Source organism: Musca autumnalis, unplaced genomic scaffold (genome assembly GCF_047663935.1).
Source record: "Musca autumnalis isolate F117 unplaced genomic scaffold, ASM4766393v1 scaffold_4, whole genome shotgun sequence".
NCBI classification, from domain to species: domain Eukaryota; kingdom Metazoa; phylum Arthropoda; class Insecta; order Diptera; family Muscidae; genus Musca; species Musca autumnalis.
Genome location: NW_027411977.1, coordinates 38584978 through 38607480, shown reverse-complemented (window position 1 = coordinate 38607480; position 22503 = coordinate 38584978). Strand labels below are relative to the sequence as shown.

The 22503-nt window shown below is 37.0% G+C and overlaps 1 protein-coding gene across 1 annotated transcript; it reads left to right on the top strand.

Annotated features, from left to right (window-relative positions):
• The first annotated feature begins 306 nt into the window (after positions 1 to 306).
• On the top strand, positions 307 to 1232 carry LOC141402268 (uncharacterized). Its single transcript, XM_073983172.1, has 2 exons — positions 307 to 372; positions 677 to 1232. The coding sequence occupies exons 1-2, from the start codon at positions 361 to 363 to the stop codon at positions 1112 to 1114; spliced, it is 450 nt and encodes a 149-aa protein (XP_073839273.1). The 5' UTR covers positions 307 to 360; the 3' UTR covers positions 1115 to 1232.
• The last annotated feature ends 21271 nt before the right edge of the window (positions 1233 to 22503 follow it).

Here is a 22503-nt window from a genome sequence, read left to right as displayed (position 1 = left end):
GTTTCGTTAATTTTCTCCTTTACGTTTTTGTACTTACTTTTACCTTTGGCGAGCATGTTGAAACGCCACACACAACGGACGTGTGTGGTTTCGATGAATTTGTTGTAGCCAGAATTCCAGCAATGTTTGTTTATGTTTAATCTCTTGACAAGGCCATGTTTACGCATTTTGTTTTGAACTTTTAATAGTTCATTTGGGTTTTGTTTTGTTTTTGTTTTTTTTTTTTTCTGTTCTGTGGCTTGTAAGCAACATTTCGTTCTTTTAGTATATAAACGGGAGACAGTTGCAAGAATGGTATCAGTTCTTAAATTCTTTCATTCAATACAGACCATTTGAAAACAAATCACAAATCTTTGCAAAATGTTCAAGTTGGTAAGTTTTATAGCAAGAATATTTCACCAAAAAAGATTTTAAAGTAAACTAGCGGACCCGGCGAACTTCGTCTCGCTATTAAGGAATAAAATTTCATACAAAAACTCAATTTTCGATTTTTCCAATTTTCCGACTTTTCCAGAGAGATTTTCCAAAATTTTCTTCAGTAAAGACCTTCTCCTCGAAAATACGAATAACTGACAAAAAATTTTACAGAAATCCGCCAAGCCGTTCTCATTTTATGAATTACTATACATTTTTTACACAATTTTTATATATATAAGATTTTTACTTCCTCCCTTAGGTGGTATTGTCTGCTCTCCTCGCCGTAGCTGCTGCTCGTCCCGGTCTTTTGGAAACTCCCCTTTATTACTCCGCTCCAGCTGCCACTGTTACCGTCCAGGAATCATCTTTGGCTCATGTTGGCAATGTCGTAAAGAGTGTGCCCTCAGCTGTGTCCCATCACAGCAACAGTGTTGTCCACAGTTCAGCCAAGGTAGTTGAAGATGTGTACAGCCCAGCTGTTAAGACAACTTCCTACACCACTAAGACTTTGGCTACACCTGTTGTACAAACCTATGCCGCTGCTGCTCCAGTTGTACACAGCTACACTGCTGCTGCCGCTCCTTTGGTCCAAACCTATGCTGCTGCTCCTTTGACCCACACCTATGCTGCTGTTCCCGCCTATTCCACATATGCTGCTTCAGCTCCTTTGACATACACTGCCACCGGTGTATGGTAAATCTGTATAGGGCATTAAGAAATGTTTCTAAAATCGACCACGGATTCGAGTACAAAAGTTATGTTGGAGGATATTTAAAACGATTGTTAAAATAAATGAAAGTTATATTTATTACAAATATTGTTTATTTTTTATGAGGAGTTTTCTACTTTTCACAACTCTATTTGCGAGCTGGAAATTGAAAAATATCCGAAAGTGATCGAAATCTAGACAAGACTCGGTATCTCTGATGGTCAACGTGTATTTTTCTCTGGTATGATCTCTGCTTATAGTCCCGTTAAAATAGACATTGAAATAACAAAAATTCCCACAAAGTTCAATTTTGGTGGAGAGCTAGAGAATGTCACTGAAAGCAATGTCCTAAAGGTTCCCATCAATCCCCTGGGAGCAAAAACAGTTATTCGGGATAAAAGGTCAAAATTTATGGATTTTTAGGTTTTCGGATTTTTCTTGAAACGTTGTGTCTAATCAAAAAGTAACTAAGGTAAATATTGTAGACAGAAAAATTCTCTACCAGTGCGGGCTTTAAAATTTGTTCCTATATGTGTCCATTGTTGAGATATCGCGGTTCTAAAAAACACATCATTTATACACACTTATAAGGGAACAAAGCACATATTCAGATGAAATGACTAAAATAACTTGAGTAACCGGGTTTGCCTCCCCTCTCTACAAGTGAGGGCTTTAAAATTTGTTCCTAGATGTGTCCATTCTTAAGATATAGCGGTTCTAAAAAACACATCATTTATACACACTTATAAAAGAAGAACGCACATATTCAGGTAAAATGGCTAAAATAACTTGAGTAACCGGGTTTGTCTCCCAAAAATATATATTTCGTTAAAGACCGAAATTATACCTATCATTTCATTAAATTTAAAATTCCAAAAAAATCCGAGCGTGTTTAGTTGAGTTATTTTATGTTAGAGAAATGTAATGCCACAAGTAAAAAAGAGTCAGTCGGCTTTGCCGACAGATAAATACCCTCAGCCAATGTGAAGTGAAACTTTCACCTACGGACTGATCGAATGTATTTAAGGTCTCTTTACAATTTTGTGGCCCTTTTTGGACATTTGAAATTGCCGACAAAAATGTCGATTAGGAATTAACTGCACTAAACACAAATGTTGAACCTTTGTAGGGGAGGTACCTTTAGGGAAGACCGATATGGGCGATTTTAGAAGTTAAACTAAATTTTGACAAAATATTAGGAGATCCAAAGTTTAGACCAAATAGGTTGCCCCATTCAAGTGATATCGTCCTAGCATTTTAGTGACATTTTTTAAATATTGGGGAGAGGTACCGGAAATTGTGGACCGGTGTTTCCCCATGAAACTAAGTTTGGATATAATATGACGAAGACCATATGTTGGACAAAATCGGTTGAACAGTTCGAGCGTTATCGTGCTCTCCGACCGCCACATATGGTGACATAGGGATTTTTTTACACCTTTCGGGCTGTTTTCCTAAAAAGTGAACTTATTCGAAATTGTGTGTGAGAAGGAGTATACAAATATAGTCGATATTCGCACCTGATCTATATCTGGTAGATATATTAGCATGTGCAAAGTATAGATTACATCGGTCACACCCTTCTAGAGTTATCGTGCGCACAATTTTTCCGAACATTTTTTAACTTTTGTGGGGGAGGTACCTGAAGGAGTGGACCAATATGGCTTATCTTCGAATTTAAACTATAATTGGACAAAATATTCCGAATGCCAAATTTTGCACCGAATCGGCAGATCCGTTCGAGAGTTATCTTGCGCTCCATCCACTACACACGGTGTTATAGGGGCTTTTTGCATCTTTCAGGCTATTTTCTCAGGAAGTATGGACTTGCTCCTGATAAAACTTGTACCGTCGTATGGGGGGCAATGACTACAAGTTGCTGCAGCAAAGATCAAAGCGATTCGAGAGCAGGTCCTAATCTCCTCATCCATTTTGGAACCTCATCTAGTAGAAATTTCACGATCTGCAATTTATGGATCAAATCGGTTACTTCCTTCAAGAGTTATCGAGCGGCCAAATTTTGCGAACATTTTCGAACTTTTGTGGGGGAGCCCATCTGCGAACTTAATCTATGTTTGGACAAAATATTACGAAAGCCAAATTTTGGATCAAATCGGTTGATCCGTTCGAGAGTTATTGTGCGCTCCAGCCAGACAGACGGAAGGACATTGCTCAATCGACTCCAAATTGTCTGAAACACATTTCGTCCAAACATACTTGGGGTCTAAAACCATTATTTCGATGAGGCACATTTTGCCCGTATGAAAGTGTATATACCCTCGTTAGCATAAATGCTGAGGGTATAAAAGTAGTCAATTTTAGTGTAATCTAAAGCCAGGGAACGACCACAACGAAAACTCTCCGATTTTTTTAAATTTTGTCAAAAGGTTGTTGCTCCGATTACGAAAATGAAAAATTTTCATGGGCGGGAGATCCGTTTTGCCGGTTATTTGACCCGAAAAGTCAGATTTCTCGGTTCTACTGAACCGATTACTGCAAAGTAGGTATCGTTTTAAAGCTTATGGAAATACCTAACACATGGCGTTGTTATTTTAACCGATGCGCATCATGATGTTCTTACACGGCTTACCTCTTCAAATATGTAATTTAGCACTTATATCACAATATCTCAAAAATGGTGACTCCTATTGAAAAGTCGTAAAGATCATTCTTGTCGATTTCTGATAGGTCTTAACGTTTTCAGAAAAATAAAAACAACTGAATAAGGCCTCCAAAAATTGACCTCTGACCCTGAATAACTTCGTTTGCACACATGGTGTCGATGGGGACTTTTAAGGCGTTACTTCAAATGGCAAACCCTCGCTTTACACCAAAATTCAGCTTTGTGGAAATTTTTTCAATTCCCCCTTATAGGTACGTCTATTTTGACTGAACTATTAGTGCCTCAGGAACTATGAATTGAAATAAGATGAAACGTAATCTGACTTAAAAGATACGAATCCAAGCAATAGGCTAAATAATTATATGGAAAAATAAAAATATTTTTGAAAAACTAACTATTCTCTTTCATTGATAGGCTAAGAAGTTTCCGAACCGCCCTCGTAGCAACTTGTATTCGCTGTCCCAATTAAGGCTTTACAAGTTTTATCATGGGTAAGTCCATACTTCCTGAGAAATTAACCCAAGAGGTTTAAAAAGCCCCTATGGCACAATGTGTAGTGTTTGGAGCGCTCGTACATAGCAGCCGATTCGGTCCAAACTTTGGCGTTCATAATATTTTGTCCAAACTTAGTTGCAATTTGAACATTGGCCATATTGGTCCACTCTTTAAGGTACCTACCCGCAAAAGTTCAAACCTTTTCGCTAAAATGGTGCCCACGATAACTCTCGAAGGCAGTAACTGATTTGGTCCATACTGTCCATAGCGTAATATCTCTACGCGACATAGATCACCCCTTCGAGTACCTCCCACACAAAATATGAGAATAGTGCAGTTTGAGCCCTGCTCTCGAATCGTTTTGCTTCTTTTTGCAACAACTTTTATTCGCTGTCCCCATTACGACAGTACACGTTTTTTCAGGAGCACGTCCATACTTCCTGAGAAAATGGTCTGAAAGCTGTAAAAACCCATACGTCATTATGTATAGTGGATGGAGCGCACGTTAAATCTCGAACGAATCAGCCGGATCGGTCCAAAATTTGGCCTTCGAATCCCATTAGTTGTTGTTGTAACAACTTGTTTTCGCTTTCCGCATTACTACGGTAGAAGTTTTTTCAAGGGCAAGTCCTAATTTTTGAGATAATGGCCCAAAAGCTCCAAAAAAGCCTGCCAGCACCAACTAAGATAACCCTCTATGGGATAAACTGATTTGGTCCAAACTTTGTACATCGTATTATATAGACATCAGAAGTATTGTGTTACTTCTTTTCTTTAGGTCCGAGGCCGCCTGATACTTTTTATACCCTCAGCATTTATGCTAACGAGGGTATATACACTTTCATACGGGCAAAATGTGCCTCATCGAAATAACGGTTTTAGACCCCAAGTATGTTTGGAGGAAATGTGTTTCAGACAATTGGAGTCGACCGATTCGATCCAAAATTTGGCTTTCGTAATATTTTGTCCAAACTTAGTTTAAGTTCGAAGATGGGCTATATCGGTCCACTTCTTCCGGTACCACCAACCACAAAAGTTCGAAAATGTTCGGAAAATTTGTGTGCACGATGACTCTTGAAGGAAGTAACCGATTTGGTCTATACTTTGGACATCGTGAAACTTCTACCAGACATAAATGAGGTTCCAATATGGACTCAATCGGTCCACTCCTTCGGGTACCTCCCACACAAAATTTCGGATAAGTTCAGTTTTGGACCTGTTCATGAATCACTTCGATTTTTGCACATCGTGAAATTTCTACCACACTTAGATGAGGTTCCAATATGGACTCAATCGGCCCACTCCTTCGGGTACCTCCCACACAAAATTTCGGATAAGTTCAGTTTCGGACCTGTTCTAAAATCACTTTGATTTTTGTTGCAACAACTTGTATTCACTTCCCCCAATACGACGGTACAAGTTTCATCAGGGGCAAGTCCCTACTACCTGAGAAAATGGCCGGAAAGGTGCAAAAAGCTCCTATGACACCTTGTGTAGTGGTTGGAGCGCAAGATAACTCTTGAACGGATCTGTCGATTCGGTCCAAAATTTGGCCTTCGTAATATTTTATCAAAACTTAGTTTAAGTTCGAAGATGGGCTATATCGGTCCACTATTTCAGGTACCTCCCCACAAAACTTCAAAAATGTTCGGAAAAATTTTGCGCGCGATTACTCTTGAAGGGAGTGACCGATGTAATCCATACTTTGCACATCCTAATATATCTACCAGATACCGATCAGGTTCGAATATGGACTATATTTGTCTACTCCTTCTGGTACCTCTTACACAAATTAGGATAAGTTCACTTTAAGACCTGATCTCGAATCACTTTGAATTTTGTTGAAGCGATTTGCATTCGCTACCTCCATACTACGGTAAAAGTTTTTTCAGGGGCAAGTCCATATTTCTTGGGAAAACAGCCCGAAAGTTGTAAAAACCCCCTATGTCACCATATGTGGCGGTCGGAGAACACGATAACTCTCGAATTGTTCAACCGATTTGGTCCAACATCTGGTCTTCGTCATATTATATCAAAACTTGCTTTCATGGGCAATACCGGTCCACCGGTCCACTTCTTCCCAATATTTAAAAAATGTCGCTAAAATGCTATGACGATATCTTTTAAATGGGGCATCCAATTTGGTCCAAATTTGTATCTCCTAAAATGTTTTAACTTCTAAAATGGCCCATATCGGTCCTCCCTAAGGGTACCTGCCCTACATAAGTTCAACGTTTGTGACTTAGTGCAGTTAATTCCTAATCCACATGTTTGCCGGCAAGTTCAAATCTCCAAAAAGGGCCACAAAATTCTGAAGAGACCTTAAATACATTCGATCTGTCCTGAGGTAAAAGTTTCGCTTAACATTGGCTGAGGGTATATATCTGTCGGCAAAGCCGACTGACACTTTTTTACTTGTTTGGTGTAGGTTCACGTCGGTATTTTGAAGGTTGTGTGCTCAACTTCTCACCGAAATCGCTGAAATTGGGTAGTTAGTTTGCTGGAGGTGCAAAACTTTCCACCTGAAATTTGTCGGTATAGGTCCACATGTTCAATATCCAACCGAAATGCCTAAAATTTGGTATTTAGTTTTTGTTGGGGGTATACAACTTTTCAGCTGAAACTTGTCGTTATAGATCCACGCCTTCATATAGCCCCCATAGAAAACTACCTCCCTGTCATAGGTTCTCATCTTCATTTTTTTTCAGGTTTGCTTAACGTCTGCATCGTTGGCGCACGTAGTTTTGAAAATTTTAGTCACATTTTTCAAATTTCGTGGTGGAGGGTATAAACATTTCGGTCTTCGCCTTTACTTTACAATTTAATATTTTTATGAATTATGGCACAGTACGTTCATAAATCCAATATGAGTGCCCTTATAGATATGTGTGAGGAAACTTCGATCATTTCGGTAGTAAAGCTTTTAGCTTCAATAAAATTTAATTTTAGTATTTAGTTAATATACATACTATTTTAATTTTAAACTCTTCCCTTAACCGCATTTTAATTTGAGATGCACACGTATGTCTTACTTCCGAACCACATTCATTAAAATTTGCATTTTGCCCCTCGTCCTCTTCCTTTTGCATTTATTATACCCTCAGCCTTTAGGCTAGAAAGGGTATATACACTTTCATACGGGCAAAATGTGCCTCATCGAAATAACGGTTTTAGATCCCAAGTATGTTTGGAGGAAATGTGTTTCAGACAATTTGGAGTCGATTGAGCAATGTCCGCCCATCTGTCTGTCTGGCTGGCTGGCTGTAGCGCACGATAACTCTCGAACGGATCAACCGATTCGATCCAAAATTTGGCTTTCGTAATATTTTGTCCAAACTTAGTTTAAATTCGAAGATGGGCTATATCGGTCCACTTCTTCCGGTACCACCAACCACAAAAGTTCGAAAATGTTCGGAAAATTTGTGTGCACGATGACTCTTGAAGGAAGTAACCGATTTGGTCTATACTTTGGACATCGTGAAACTTCTACCAGACATAAATGAGGTTCCAGTATGGACTCAATCGGTCCACTCCTTCGGATAAGTTCAGTTTCGGACCTGTTCATGAATCACTTCGATTTTTGCACATCGTGAAATTTCTACCACACTTAGATGAGGTTCCAATATGGACTCAATCGGCCCACTCCTTCGGGTACCTCCCACACAAAATTTCGGATAAGTTCAGTTTCGGACCTGTTCATGAATCACTTTGATTTTTGTAGCAACAACTTGTATTCACTTCCCTCCATACGACGGTACAAGTTTCATCAGGGGCAAGTCCCTACTACCTGAGAAAATGGCCGGAAAGGTGCAAAAAGCCCCTATGACACCTTGTGTAGTGGTTGGAGCGCAAGATAACTCTCGAACAGATCTGTCCATTCGGTCTAAAATTTGGCCTTCGTAATATTTTATCAAAACTTAGTTTAAAGTCGAAGATGGGCTATATCGGTCCACTACTTCAGGCACCTCCCCCACAAAACTTCAAAAATGTTCGGAAAAATTTTGCGAGCGATTACTCTTGAAGGGAGTGACCGATGTAATCTATACCTTACACATCCTAATATATCTACCAGATACCGATCAGGTTCGAATATGGACTATATGTGTCTACTCCTTCTGGTACCTCTCACACAAAATTTCGGATACGTTCACTTTAAGACCTGCTCTCAAATCACTTTGTTTTTTTTTTTGTAGCGATTTGCATTCGCTACCTCCATTACTACGGTAAAAGTTTTTTCAGGGGCAAGTCCATATTTCTTGGGAAAACAGCCCGAAAGTTGTAAAAACCCCCTATGTCACCATGTGTGGCTGTCGGAGAACACGATAACTCTCGTATTGTTTAACCGATTTGATCCAACATCTGGTCTTCGTCATATTATATCAAAACTTGGTTTCATGGGCAATACCGGTCCACCGGTCCACTTCTCCCCAATATTTAAAAAATGTCGCTAAAATGCTATGACGATATCTTTTGAATGGGGCAACCAATTTGGTCCAAACTTTGGATATTTATCAAAATTTAGTTTAACTTCTAAAATGGCCCATATCGGTCCTCCCTAAGGGTACCTGCCCTACAAAAGTTCAACATTTGTGACTTAGTGCAGTTAATTCCTAATCCACATTTTTGTCGGCAAGTTCAAATGTCCAAAAAGGGCCACAAAATTCTGAAGAGACCTTAAATACATTCGATCTGTCCGGAGGTAAAAGTTTCGCTTCACATTGGCTGAGGGTATATATTTGTCGACAAAGCCGACTGACAATTTTTTACTTGTTTGGTATAGGTTCACGTCTTCATATAGCCCCAATAAAGCGGTACCTTCCGATTTTTGGTATTTTGAAGGTTGTGTACTCAACTTATCACCGAAATCGCTGAAATTGGGTATTTAGTGTTTGCAGGAGATGCAAAACTTTCCACCTGAAATTTGTCGGTATAGGTCCACATGTTCATTATCCAACCTAAATGCCTGAAATTTGATATTTAGTTTTTGTTGGGGGTATAAAACTTTTCACCTGAAACTTGTCGGTATAGATCCACGCCTTCATATAGCCCCCATAGAAAACTACCTCCCTGTCATAGGTCCTCATCTTCATATAGCCTCCATAGAAGGATACCTCCCGATTTTCGGTGCATTGAAAATTTTGGTCTCAATATCCAACGGAAACGGCTGAAATTTGTTATTTAGTCTTCGTTAGGGGTATATAAGTTTGCAAATGAAATTTTGCAGGTTTGCTTAACGTCTGCATCGTTGGGGCACGTAGTTTTGAAAATTTTAGTCACATTTTTCAAATTTCATGGTGGAGGGTATACAAATTTCGGTCTTCGCCTTTACTTTACAATTTAATATTTTTATGAATTATGGCACAGTACGTTCATAAATCCAATATGAGTGCCCTTATAGATATGTGTGAGGAAACTTCGATCATTTCGGTAGTAAAGCTTTTAGGCTTCAATAAAATTTAATTTTAGTATTTAGTTAATATACATACTATTTTAATTTAAAACTCTTCCCTTAACCGCATTTTAATTTCAGATGCACACGTATGTCTTACTTCCGAACCACATTCATTAAAATTTGCATTTTGCCCCTCGTCCTCTTCCCTTTGCATTTATTGCATCCAATTAACATTGTTTATTAATGACGTGAATGTCGTCATTGTCTCAACACGACACACATAAATTTGCACTTCATTTTGGTGTTGCTGTGCAATTTTCAGCAAGAAAATATTTTTAGTTCAATGTCTCATGAAACACAAGGTCATTTGTTTAACTGTAACTGAATAGGGTTAAGGGCTTACAATGAAGGAACATGACGTTGAATAAGATGAAGTGCATTTATCAGTTTCTGGGATTATGTTAAATGGTGGTAATTATAATTGTATTTACGAAATTCCCATCAAAGACATATTAAAAAAAAAACTTATATAATATTAATAGTTCAATTATATGTGTAAATAAATTATCAGTGGCAAACTACTGATGTTATACATCTGCAGTGTATAAATGCTTTACACAACCAGTACTCATTATTAATAAATCCAAAACATGGGGTCAATAACCTTTTCGTTTCCCCTTATACAATTTGTTTAAATTGTGTAAATCCATTAAATGACCACAATGTTTGTGCGTGGATTTATGGTTCAATTTACTATATGTATGTATGTGTATGTAGGTGTTGATAATATTTACAATAAATTGATATCCTTTGAGCTTTTATTATCTGGCAATTTCAATTATCCTATGTATTTACAGCCATAACACGAACCGATATTCATGAAATATTAATAAAATGCATTATTCAGATGCGTTGCAGAACGGGGGTCCAATGCCTTCAATTCAAGGGAAAATTGTTTATTTGAAAATAATAAATATCTCGAAAAATCTAATACCATTTAATATATTTCCCCCTTTCCCACTCTGTAACTTGCCGGTTTTTACTGTCCATTTAATGCCTGTTGCCTGACCTCAGATTTCCGCGTGATTGCCTTGTGGTGACAATGATTATCATGTTTTGTTGACTTTTCTCCGTTTTACTAAAACCGCATGCATGTGTCACAGTGGTTTGTACTACAAGAAATGTATTCTTAGGATTTTACAATGGAAAATGTTGAAAAATCAGATTAATCTTTTATCAGACTAAAGTACATGTTCCCTTTTGAAAAGATGTTGTAATCACTTGCATACTTTGCTGGCACGGAACGGATCAAAACGAAACATTTGTTCCATACTAACTTAGATGACTTCATATTCTCAACATAACGTTTTGTTCCATAAATTCCGAGTTAAAAATAGATCTTCGAAAGCGCCGCGCGGCTCTTCTAATTTACTTTTCAAATTTTGGTTGCCATGTTTGGTCGTATAATTTTCAACCTGGCCTTTCCATCGGAGCTTTAACCTTCCCATTGCGATATTTGTTTTACCAAGATAGGATCTGGCGGTCAATATTATTATTCTCTTTATTTCAAAACCGACGTTGTTTCTTTTAATTTTATGGCAGTATCAAAGCAAATGAGGTCATTAATAGACAGCGGAATTTTATGCAACCCCTATTTTTGGTCCGATTCATGTCAAATTTTGAGACTGGGTATATTTTTGGCTTCTGATTACATTGCAATCGAAACATATGACATATGCAAAATTATGCAAAATGCATAAATTTTGCATATGCAAAAATTTATGCATTTTACATATTTTCTTATGCAACAAATATTTCAATAATAGGTACAAAAATGTTTGTGTCTACAATTTTTCTGTTTCAAATTCTCTTCAGACAAGCCAATAAAATAGAGAAATGTATAACCACAGCAACAACCTTCAAAATACCGAAAATCGGGAGGTACCGTTCTATGGGGGCTATATGAAGACGTGGACCTATACCGACAACGTTCAGGTGGAAAGTTTTATACCCACATCGAAGACAAAATGCCAAATTTCAGTCATTTCGGTGGGATATTGAGGCCACAACCTTCAAAATACCGAACATCGGGACGTACCATTCTATGGGGGCTATATGAAGACGTGGACCTATACCGATAAATTTCAGGTGGAAAGTTTTATACCCCCAACAAAGACTTAATACCCAATTTCAGCCATTTCGGAGGGATATTGAGGGCACAACCTTCAAAATGCCAGAAATCCGGAGGTACCGTTCTATGGGGGCTATATGAAGACGTGGACCTATACCGACAAATTTCAGTGGAAAGTTTTGTACCCACAGCGAAGACAAAATGCAAAATTTCAGTCATTTCGGTGTGATATTGAGGCCACAACCTTCAAAATACCGAAAATCGGGAGGTACCATTCTATGGGGGCTATATAAAGACGTGGACCTATATCGAGAAATTTCAGTTGAAAAGTTGTATACCCCCAAGGAAGACTTAGCACCAAATGTCAGCCATTTCGAAGGGATATTGAGGCCACAACCTTCAAAATACCAGAAATCCGGAGATACCGTTCTATGGGGGCTATATGAAGACGTGAACCTATACCGAGAAATTTCAGGTGGAAAGTTTTTATACCCCCAATGAAAACTAAATACCAAATTTCAGTCATTTCGGTGGGATATTGAGGCCACAATCTTCAAAATACCGAAAATCGGGAGGTCCCATTCTATGGGGGCTATATGAAGACGTGGACCTATGCCGACAAATTTCAGGTGGAGTGTTTTATATCCCCAACGAAGAATAAATACCAATTTTCAGTCATTTTGGTGGGATATTGAGGCTACAACTTTCAAAATACCGAATATCGGGAGGTACCGTTCTATGGGGGCTATATGAAGACGTGGACCTATGCGGGCAGATTTCAGTTGTAACGTTGTATACCCCTAACGAAGACTTAATACCAAATTTCAGCCATTTTAGTGGGATATTTAGACCACAAATCCTTGAATATATTTTTGCATATGGTTTTGCATATGCTCATTTTATACAGATATATACAAATATGTCAAAATATGCACGATATGCAGAATATGCAAAATATGCAAAAATTTCTGGGCCTCATTCGTTTTATTTTGTAATAAAACGAGTTTCTGTCTAATCAGATTTTCTCTACGACCGTCCTAACCATATATGCATTTGCATAGGATTCCGCTGTCTAGTCATTAACTACCTCCAAATCGGAGTTGGTCTTGTCGGAGTTTACTGTCAGAACCACTTTGGCAGACTATTTTTGGATTTTCTACCCTTTGCTCCCGTTGATCAACCTAATATGATTTATTATTCTTTAGTGTACGCTTGCATATTTTATTACCTATAGATATACTGCGATATTGCCTGGAACCTCGTTTGGCATTAAAGGTCCAGAGAGGTTCATTCCTGTTTTAACTGTTGATCTAGTTTCAGTTTATTTAAATAGTATTATTTTCGCAGGAATGTCAAACTCAGACTTAGGTTTGAGTACTTTTGACCTTGTTGGGTTTGTTGGGGGCGCCCTTTCAGTCGACGAAAAAGTTATATGTGTACCTGTTTTGCATGAGTCTTTTCTATGGTTTGACGTAGATTGAAGATTTGGCTATATATATTTCACGTATTTGGCGTAGAATATTCAACTCATGTGTTAAATCCACCCTCCTGTACGGTAGCGAAACCTGGAAAATGACGTCCAGTATAATGCAGAGACTACAGACATTCATAAACAAATGTCTTCGAATATAATGTCGCATATTCTGGCCAAACCAAATAACAAACGACGACCTTTGGAGAATAACAAATGTGGAGCCAATTAATGTTCAAAGAAATAGAAGAAAATGGAAATGGATAGGCCATACACTGCGAAAGACTCAAAACAGCATAGCGAGAAGTGCTCTAGAATGGAATCGACAAGGCAGCCGCCGTTCAGGACGACCAAAAAATACCTGGAGAAGAATTGTTTTAAAAGAATTACAAAATCAAAACATAAACTTTGAACATATTAAATATATATGTAATGATAGAATAAGATGGAATTCTCTCGTAGAAGCCCTATGTTCCCATGCGGAATAAATAAAGGAAAAAAAAATATTTGGCGTATAAAAGATTTGCCAGGTCTAAAAATTCACAAATATTGATGCGCCGGTAATCTACGAAAACGACTGGAAAGAAAAACTGAGGAGTAAAAACACTCGAGCTGATGTGTCTGTGAAAGGAACTCAAATTTCATTTACTTACACTGTGCAACATTTTTAAGGTGATCTTGTGCAAACAATTCGTACTGAGGATTTTTTGAAAGTACAGACCCAAACGACAAGAAACCCTAGTTGGGTTTTGTTATGTCAGATCCAGCTCGGATTTTAGATGGGGATCTAAACATGGTTAAATATTGAGTTTTTAAAGAAATTCGGGGCTATATCTCCGAAACCAATGGGAATCTTCTTCTGACCTCTGAAGCAAATTTGTAGATAGGGACAAAAATAAAATATTTGGAAAAATAATGAACTCGAAAAAGTACATTTATTGCCTCAAATTTCAAAATATATGCAAAAATTCCACAATTTTTATACATTTCGCACCGTAACGGTTTTGGAGAAATATTCCCCGGAATGTAATACACAACTCTTCGGAACATGTCATTGTTGCAAAATGCCTCTATGACGTTGTTTTCAGTACATTTTTCAACGACGATTTAATAAAAATGTCAATAATGTAGTGAAATCCGAAATGCGAAAATAAACTGTTGGTGTGAACTGTGTTTGAAATACGTGTTGTAAAAGATATGATGCAAAATACCGCTGAAACAACATGAAGTAAGCATTTTAGAGTTTCAGAATGTTCTGAAGAATTGTTGAGAACATTGTTTGGGAGATTTTTGCAAAAGGTTACTTTGTTCAACTCCCATTAGTTTAGCCGATACTGACCAGAATTTCAGCAATAATGTAAAATGTTCTATATTTTATGGATTTTGATGCCTTAGATGGAGTTTTTCTTATGTAGTTTTTTCAAAAGAAAAGTTCTACTAGTTTAGGGCTACAATATTGGTAAAGACAGCAAGGCTAAATTCCTATTCGTTTCTAAGATAAAGGCCTGATAAATGCAAAAAAGTGTAGATATAGCCCGGTTTAGATGAGGCCATAAAATCCGAACTGGATCTGACAGGACAAAACCCTACTAGGGTTTTTGTTGTCAAAATATGTACTTTCAAAAAATCCATACTAGAAGTTGTTTGCATTTTCAGTGTTGCATAGTGTTATTTTGTTATAATTATGCCTTTATGGCCGACAGTTTTGTTGTCTTTAAATATAGACCCTAAGCTCACAATGGCCTCATGCATTGCTGAATACAAATCTACCTGACTCAAAAGATATTTTTCTACAAAACTATGCAGATATGACCCCATAGAGATATGACAGACTAGGGTTGGATATACGTTTCTCCAAACTAAATTTTTATACTTCTTATAAGGTCCCCAATAGGCTTAAACCGTTTGCCATACTGCCTGCTGTATTATTTTTTTCAGTGGAATGAAGGAGACAAGAGGGGATCTATTATATCAACGACATAATTGATCCCGTCTTACGTTAATGACGCTTTTGGTGAGGCGTTTTATCTCTACAAGTGTGGTCGTATGACACTCCGTTTGGACTCGACTGTAAAAATTAGATTCCAGATCATTGAGCTAATATGAATCGGGACACACTCATAGATATAAAAGAAGTCTCCCTTGTCCCTTCAGTGATATTTGTCGGAAAATATGTATGGTATGATGTTATATAGGGCGGAGATAAGCTCTGTCGTTTCCACGTTTAGTTTGGAAATTTAACTGTTAACTCGTTGGACTTCTGCGGGATCAAATTGTTACTTCTATCGTGCCCTGCGGCTGTTTTTGAGATGTTTTTTGGTTAAGCTGATGGAGACGGTTTCTTATAGTTAGGACTATGAACAGAATGGCTAGATTGGGGAGCTCTGGATGTGGTCGACGACCTGGTATAAGCTGAGACCTGTCTACGATTGGCAAGTATGCTACGAGCGGCCAAAAACTATAAATGGTTAGAGCTGGATGTGTCCGGTTGCTAGCATTGATTGGAGCAGAACTCCAACGGGGAGCTGAACACGCGAATTTGTTGGTTTGTTGGCTACGAGAGTGGAACTGTATGCCGTTGGTTACTGACTTCGAGCAGCTACCCGGATACGTGAGAGCTGACTATGGACAGTAAGTTATCTATGAACAGGGAATTAGATACGGCTGGTTGCTGTGTGTGATCTAAGACGGGTTATGAACAGGGAACTGGAATTGCATGGTTTTTGGATTTGATCGAGATTTGAGAGCTTACACAGGGGAAGTTTTTTGTGAATTCTGAAACAGCAATGTTCATAGATGAGCAAAATCAAAAAACAAGAAAAAATCGCTGTAGGAATTTTTAAATAAATCGCGGTCAAAATTCACATTTTTAGGTGTTTTTCAAGTTTCCGCGATTTCGCTTGGAAACCGCAAGTCCAATCGAAGTGGAGCTAAAGAAAATGTTGTAGCTGTGAAAAATCTCTACAGGATTAACGTTTATGATTTGTTCTCAGGCTGTACCATTTTTGAGATAAAGAAGCTCAGTTCACATTTTTAGGTTTTTTTGTTAGGTTTTCGCGATTTTGCTTGAATACGGCAAGTCTTATCGGCATGGGACCTGTGAAAATCTTATAGCTGTGAAAATTCTCTACAAGACTAACTTATGTAATTTTTCCTAGGTTGTACCATTTTTTTAGATATATAAGTTTAAGTTGGGAAATTGCAGTCATGACATTGTTTTATAAGGAGACGATACAGAATTGAATTGAATTTGAATTGTCCCAATTTCAACTTCTATATCTCAAAAGTTGTGAAACCTACGAAAATATCATTAAGGTCAATCTTGTAGAGAATTTTGATAGCTACAACATTTTCTTTATTCCCATTTTGATAGGACTTGCGGTTTCCAAGCAAAGTCGCAAAAACCTAAACAACCCCTAAAAATGTCAACTTGAATCGCGATTTATTTAAAAAGCGCTCCGGCGATTTTTTTTTTTAATTTTTCTCATCTATGAACATTGTAGTTTCAGAATCTACAAAAACTTCCCAGGTGTAAGCACCTTCCATTTAAATTTGATTCAAGGGCACCGTGTGATGGGTGAGCATAAATGGAACCGGTGGATAAATCATCTAAAGAGTTGCAACATTGCAGCCAAAAAAAGTGAATTATGGGCAACTGGTAAGTCACTCTCGAAACCTGGAAAAAAGGGAAATAAGGCCTCAGTCATGTTTGGCGACGTTACGCAGACTGATCCGAGTTATTTCAATCGAAAGTTGGTCAAGCTCCCAGGGAGTGACATGGCGAAGAGCATGGTAATACATCGCATTAGATATCTTCCTGCCAAGCGAATGTCATCAAGAACGCTTAATCATCCAAAGCGTTGGGCCCTGATGGAAACTCCCTGGTAATGCTGAAACAGCTGGATGTGTCGGGAGTCGAGTATCTCACTAAAGTTCTCAACCTGTCGTATATGATGGTCCCGCTACTGAAGCCAATCAATGATGCCATCAAAGTTGAATCAACAGGTTGATTTCGTTTTTGTCTCCCGTAGCACAGACCTTTGAGACTTTAGCCCTCACCAGCGTCAGCAACAGCTATCCTGTTGACGATCATCAGCATGGAGTCCTGTAAGTAGCACAACACGATAACAGCGCTGCACGCCATCACCACACATATTGGAAAAGGTCTCAACCAAAGTAAGCAGTGTGATAGAACGGTGATGGTGGCGCTTGACTTACGTTGTTTGTTTGAGGACATCGAGCAGACAACCCTCCGACCAAGTTTCAAAAGTTGGACAATCAATCCAAGCCCCGTAGAATGAAACAGGGAGTTCTCCAATGTGGGAACTTTTTAGCATCTACCTCTCTTGAATTCCGCCCCCAGACGGCATAGAGATAGTAACGTATGTGGATGTTTGTACGACCTTAGCGTCAGGTATCTTCTTTGATATCATTCATGAAAGGCTGAAGGCTCCTGTTTGACTGATGCTGCAATCTTGCCTCCTCATGCCTTCAGTGGACCATCTACATGAGGAGACAATGATTCTTCCAGTATAGCAATACAATGATATGCTTTCGTTGCAGTACTTGATCGTGTGTTACCGTGAGAGCTTTATCTAACCTTTATCTGTCTTCGAATAGTTTGGCAGGGTTGAGTGTATAAAATGGATAGTCAAGTGCTAACGAGACCGCTCTATCGGTGGGCCATATTGTAATTAATTCTTCGACTTAGGCAATAACAATGAAGCCCAATATCATTAAGTCAATAAGAACTGGGTTGCCTTCAGATACAATATTGGTTTGAGGAATTTTAGCAATATTTTTCAAAAACCCATACAGTTATATAGGCGGGTTTTTAAGCAACAACAAATATTTGCAAGGATAACTATAGACGTGGATTTTTTAACATTATTTTTCAGGGACAACTGGATTTTTTAATAATATTATTCAAGGACGAGTGGATTTTTTAACAATATTTTTTAAGGACAATTGCATTTTTCAACAATATTTTTCACGAATAACTGGATTTTTTGACATTATTTTTCAAGGACAACTATAGAAGTAGATTTTTTAACAATATTTTTCAAGGACAACTTGATTTTTTAGCAATATTGTTCAAGGACAACTGGATTTTTTAACAATCTTTTTCAAAGACAACGATAGGCGTGGATTTTGTTTAAGAATAATTTTCAAGGACAACAGGATTTTTAACAATATTTTTCAAGGACAACTGAATTTTTTAACAATATTTTTTAGGGACAACTATAGGCGTGGATTTTTTAACAATATTTTCAAGGACATCGGGATTTTTAACAATATTTTTCAAGGACAATTGGATTTTTTAACAATATTTTTCAAGGACAACTTAATTTTTTAACAATATTATTCAAGTACAACTATAGACGTTGATTTTTTAACAACATTTTTCAAGGACAACTAGATTTTTAACAATATTCTTTAAGGACAACTATAGACGTGTTTTTTTAACAATATTTTTGAAGCACAACTAGATTTTTTAACAATATTTTTAAGGACAACCGGATTTGTTAACAACATTTTTCAAGGACAGCTGGACTTTTTAACAATATTTTTCAAGGACAACTATAGACGTTGATTTTTTAACAAAATTTTTCAAGGACAACTGGATTTTTTAACAATATTTTTCAAGGACAACTGGATTTTTTAACAAAATTTTTCAAGGACAGCTGGACTTTTTAACAACATTTTTCAAGGACAACTATAGACGTTGATTTTTAAACAACATTTTTCTAGGACAACTGGATTTTTGAACAATAATGTTTAAGGACAACTATAGTCGTGGATTTTTTAACAATATTTTTCAAGGACAACTGGATTTTTTAACAATATTTTGAAGGACAACTATAAACGTGTATTTTTTAACAATATTTTTCAAGGACAACTGGATTTTTTAACAATATCTTTCAAGGACAACTATAGAAGTAGATTTTTTAACAATATTTTTCAAGGACAACTTGATTTTTTAGCAATATTTTGAAGGACAACTATAAACGTGTATTTTTTAACAATATTTTTCAAGGACAACTGGATTTTTTAACAATATTTTTCAAGGACAACGATAGACGTGAATTTTTTAACAATATTTTGCAAGGACAACTGGATTTTTAACAATATTTTTCAAGGACAACTGGATTTTTTAACAACATTTTTCAAGGACAGCTGGATTTTTTAACAATATTTTTCAAGGACAACTGGATTTTTTAACAACATTTTTCAAGGACAGCTGGACGTTTTAACAACATTTTTCAAGGACAATTAGATTTTTTTAACAATAATGTTCAAGGACAACTATAGACGTGGATTTTTTTAAGACTATTTTTCAAAGACAACTGAATTTTTTAACAATATTATTCAAGGACAATTGGATTTTTTAACAATATTTTTCAAGGACAACTATAGGCGTGGATTTTTTTAAGGACAACTGGATTTCTTACCAATATTTTTCAAGGACAACTATAGACGTGCATTTTGTTTAAGAATACTTTTCAAGGACAACAGGATTTTTAACAATACTTTTCAAGGACAACTGGATTTTTTAACAATATTTTTCAAGGACAAATGTATTTTTTTAACAATATTTATCAAGGACAACTGTAGACGTGGATTTTTTAACAATATTTTTCAACGACAGCTGGATTTTTTTAATAATATTTTTTAAGAACAACTATATGCGTGCTTTTTTAATAATATTTTTTCAAGGAAAACTGGATTTTTTAACAATATTTTTCAAGGACCCCCACAGCTCATATTTCAACAATACATTGGAGCAATTGTAGAACCACGATTGGACGTCCATTATGGCCATAAATAGCTGGGAAAAGTCGATCTATTTTTCATTGGATTTTTTCAGGATTTGGCGTAAGGATCTGGGCTTTGGCGGATTTGTTCTTTTATAAGCGAATTTGTTTCTTGTGTATTGTGTGCCACTGAAATGATCATATTATACACAACTATTCACCATAATTTTGCTCCTTTTAATTTTTCTTATATGATCTAACCACTGTAATCACAACCAAAGGACGTTCTTTGGCATTGAAGGTCATACTTTATGCAGTTCATTGCACCACACAAACAGCCGAAGACCGACCGACCCTATGACCAATAAACACAATTCCCAATGACACGTGCCACAATATGTAGTCGTCTTAAATGCAGATATCCTCTCTAACATTGTATCGTTGCAAATATGAAATGATGAATGACAAGTTCTTGGGATTTTACATGGATGAGTAACTTAACCCAAGGCAAGGTGGCAAACAGAGCCAATATGTTTCGATGATTTCGTTTTAGCTCCAAGGTGAATCTTTTACAATCGAAATGCAACGTGTAGTGCTATCACGCCCCACAACAATGACTAATGATATTGCAACTCGAAACGGCCAACGGATCAACCAATGCCAAGGATTGATGACACTCTGCACTCAAACGCCATGATTGATAAAGAGCAAATATGCCACACACAAACTTACTGCATACCTGATGGCAGCTAGCTGCAAGGAAAAGGAGAACGAAAAAAAAAAAGAAATTTGATTATATAAAACATGCAGTAATCGAATGTTAAATGCATGCAAATGAACACGTGAAATATGTATGATTGCGCAATATTGTACTCGTGTGTTGGAGATACTGACACCCGCCCACATGTGGTGGGTGAATGGTAGTTGCTGTTTGTTGCATTATCCTTTGAATAGCAAATGAGTGTTTTTATGACAAATCTAAGGAAATTCGATTAGTGATTACTTCCTGATGGACATTTGGCTTTTTTGGTAATGGTAACGAGGGTAATTAAAGCTTAAAACTTTCTATTAGATTTGTCATTTCAGCAATTTTTGTGGGTGGGATACTCCCTTCTAAAATGTTTTATATCCCTATGGTATATAATTTAGTCTCTATTGAAGCTACAAAACTTTCTTCCAGAAATTAGTTGGTATAGATTCCACGCTTCGTTATGGCCCCAAATTTTGCTCGATTTTCGGTATTCTTAAGGTTTTTGGCCGCATTATCTTACATGAACGGAATATGTATATAATATCTTCATTGGGTATATACAGCACTTCTGCAGATAATTGTCTCCATCCATCCATCTCCTGATCCAACCGAAATGATTGAAATTTGGTATTTAGTATTCGATATGTGTGTAAACCAAGCCTACAGAGAATTTTGGGTATAGATACACGATCTGGATTCTCAATGGATAGTGAAGCTCCACGAAGAAAATTATCAATATTGGTTCATATTTTTATATATTCCCAATATGAAGGTACCTCCAGATTTTACTTATTTTGAAGGTTGTACACTGGGGTTATGACCTTTTTACAACCTCATATCCATGTATCATATTGGGATGAACTTTTACATAAAATTGCATAAAATCTTAATTTTAACGCGATTGGATAAAAAAAAACCTCACGACAAAATTATTTGAAAAATTTTATTTGTGTATTTTTGACATTTTTTGGAGTCAATATAAGTAGATATTAAAAATATATAAATAATAAAATAAATAATAACTATTATAAATATACTAACATAACAAGGATCATAAAACACAAAAGAAAGTTAAATATTCACATTGTCATGGAAGAGGATGAATTTCAGTGGGAGGTTGTCCTTGTTACGGCAGAAGTTGTATAAGTCTTGCATATCTTTGAATGCTTCGGGCAATGTTGATTGAAGATTCATCTTTTTTGCATTTAGTATTCAAGCATTTGAGAGCCTTTGGGTAGTCATTCAGAGCTGCAGAGAGTTCTTCGAAATCTTCAGAGCGGAACAATTGACTACTGAACCAATGATCAGCCCATGAATAAGAAATGAATAAACAGATTTTACGCAACCTGCTCCGGGTTTCAGGCATCAGTATAAAATCAAGTAGAGCTAGAATGCACGAGAGTTCCAGCGTGCATTGCAAATGTTTGGGATCTGTTTAAAATTTACAAAAGGAATCTCACTCTTCTCAATGCAATGGCGGGAAACACGAGTAAGTTGGAAGAGAAACTTTATGTTGTCTCTCCAGCCACCTGTTTCCTTAATCAAAGTTGTACCATTACTGAAGGCTGCTTTCAATAGAGTATAGTTTTTCATCAAATCCTTCACAAAAAGTATTCGATGTTTGTTGATGTTGTAGACGCATGGAGTTCATCGTCCATGACAACCCGAAGAACTCGATCCAGCACATGGTGCTGGCAACTGATGAACTTGGGTGCTGTGTAACGTTTCGCTTCAAACATTTGCTGCAGTCGAACTACAA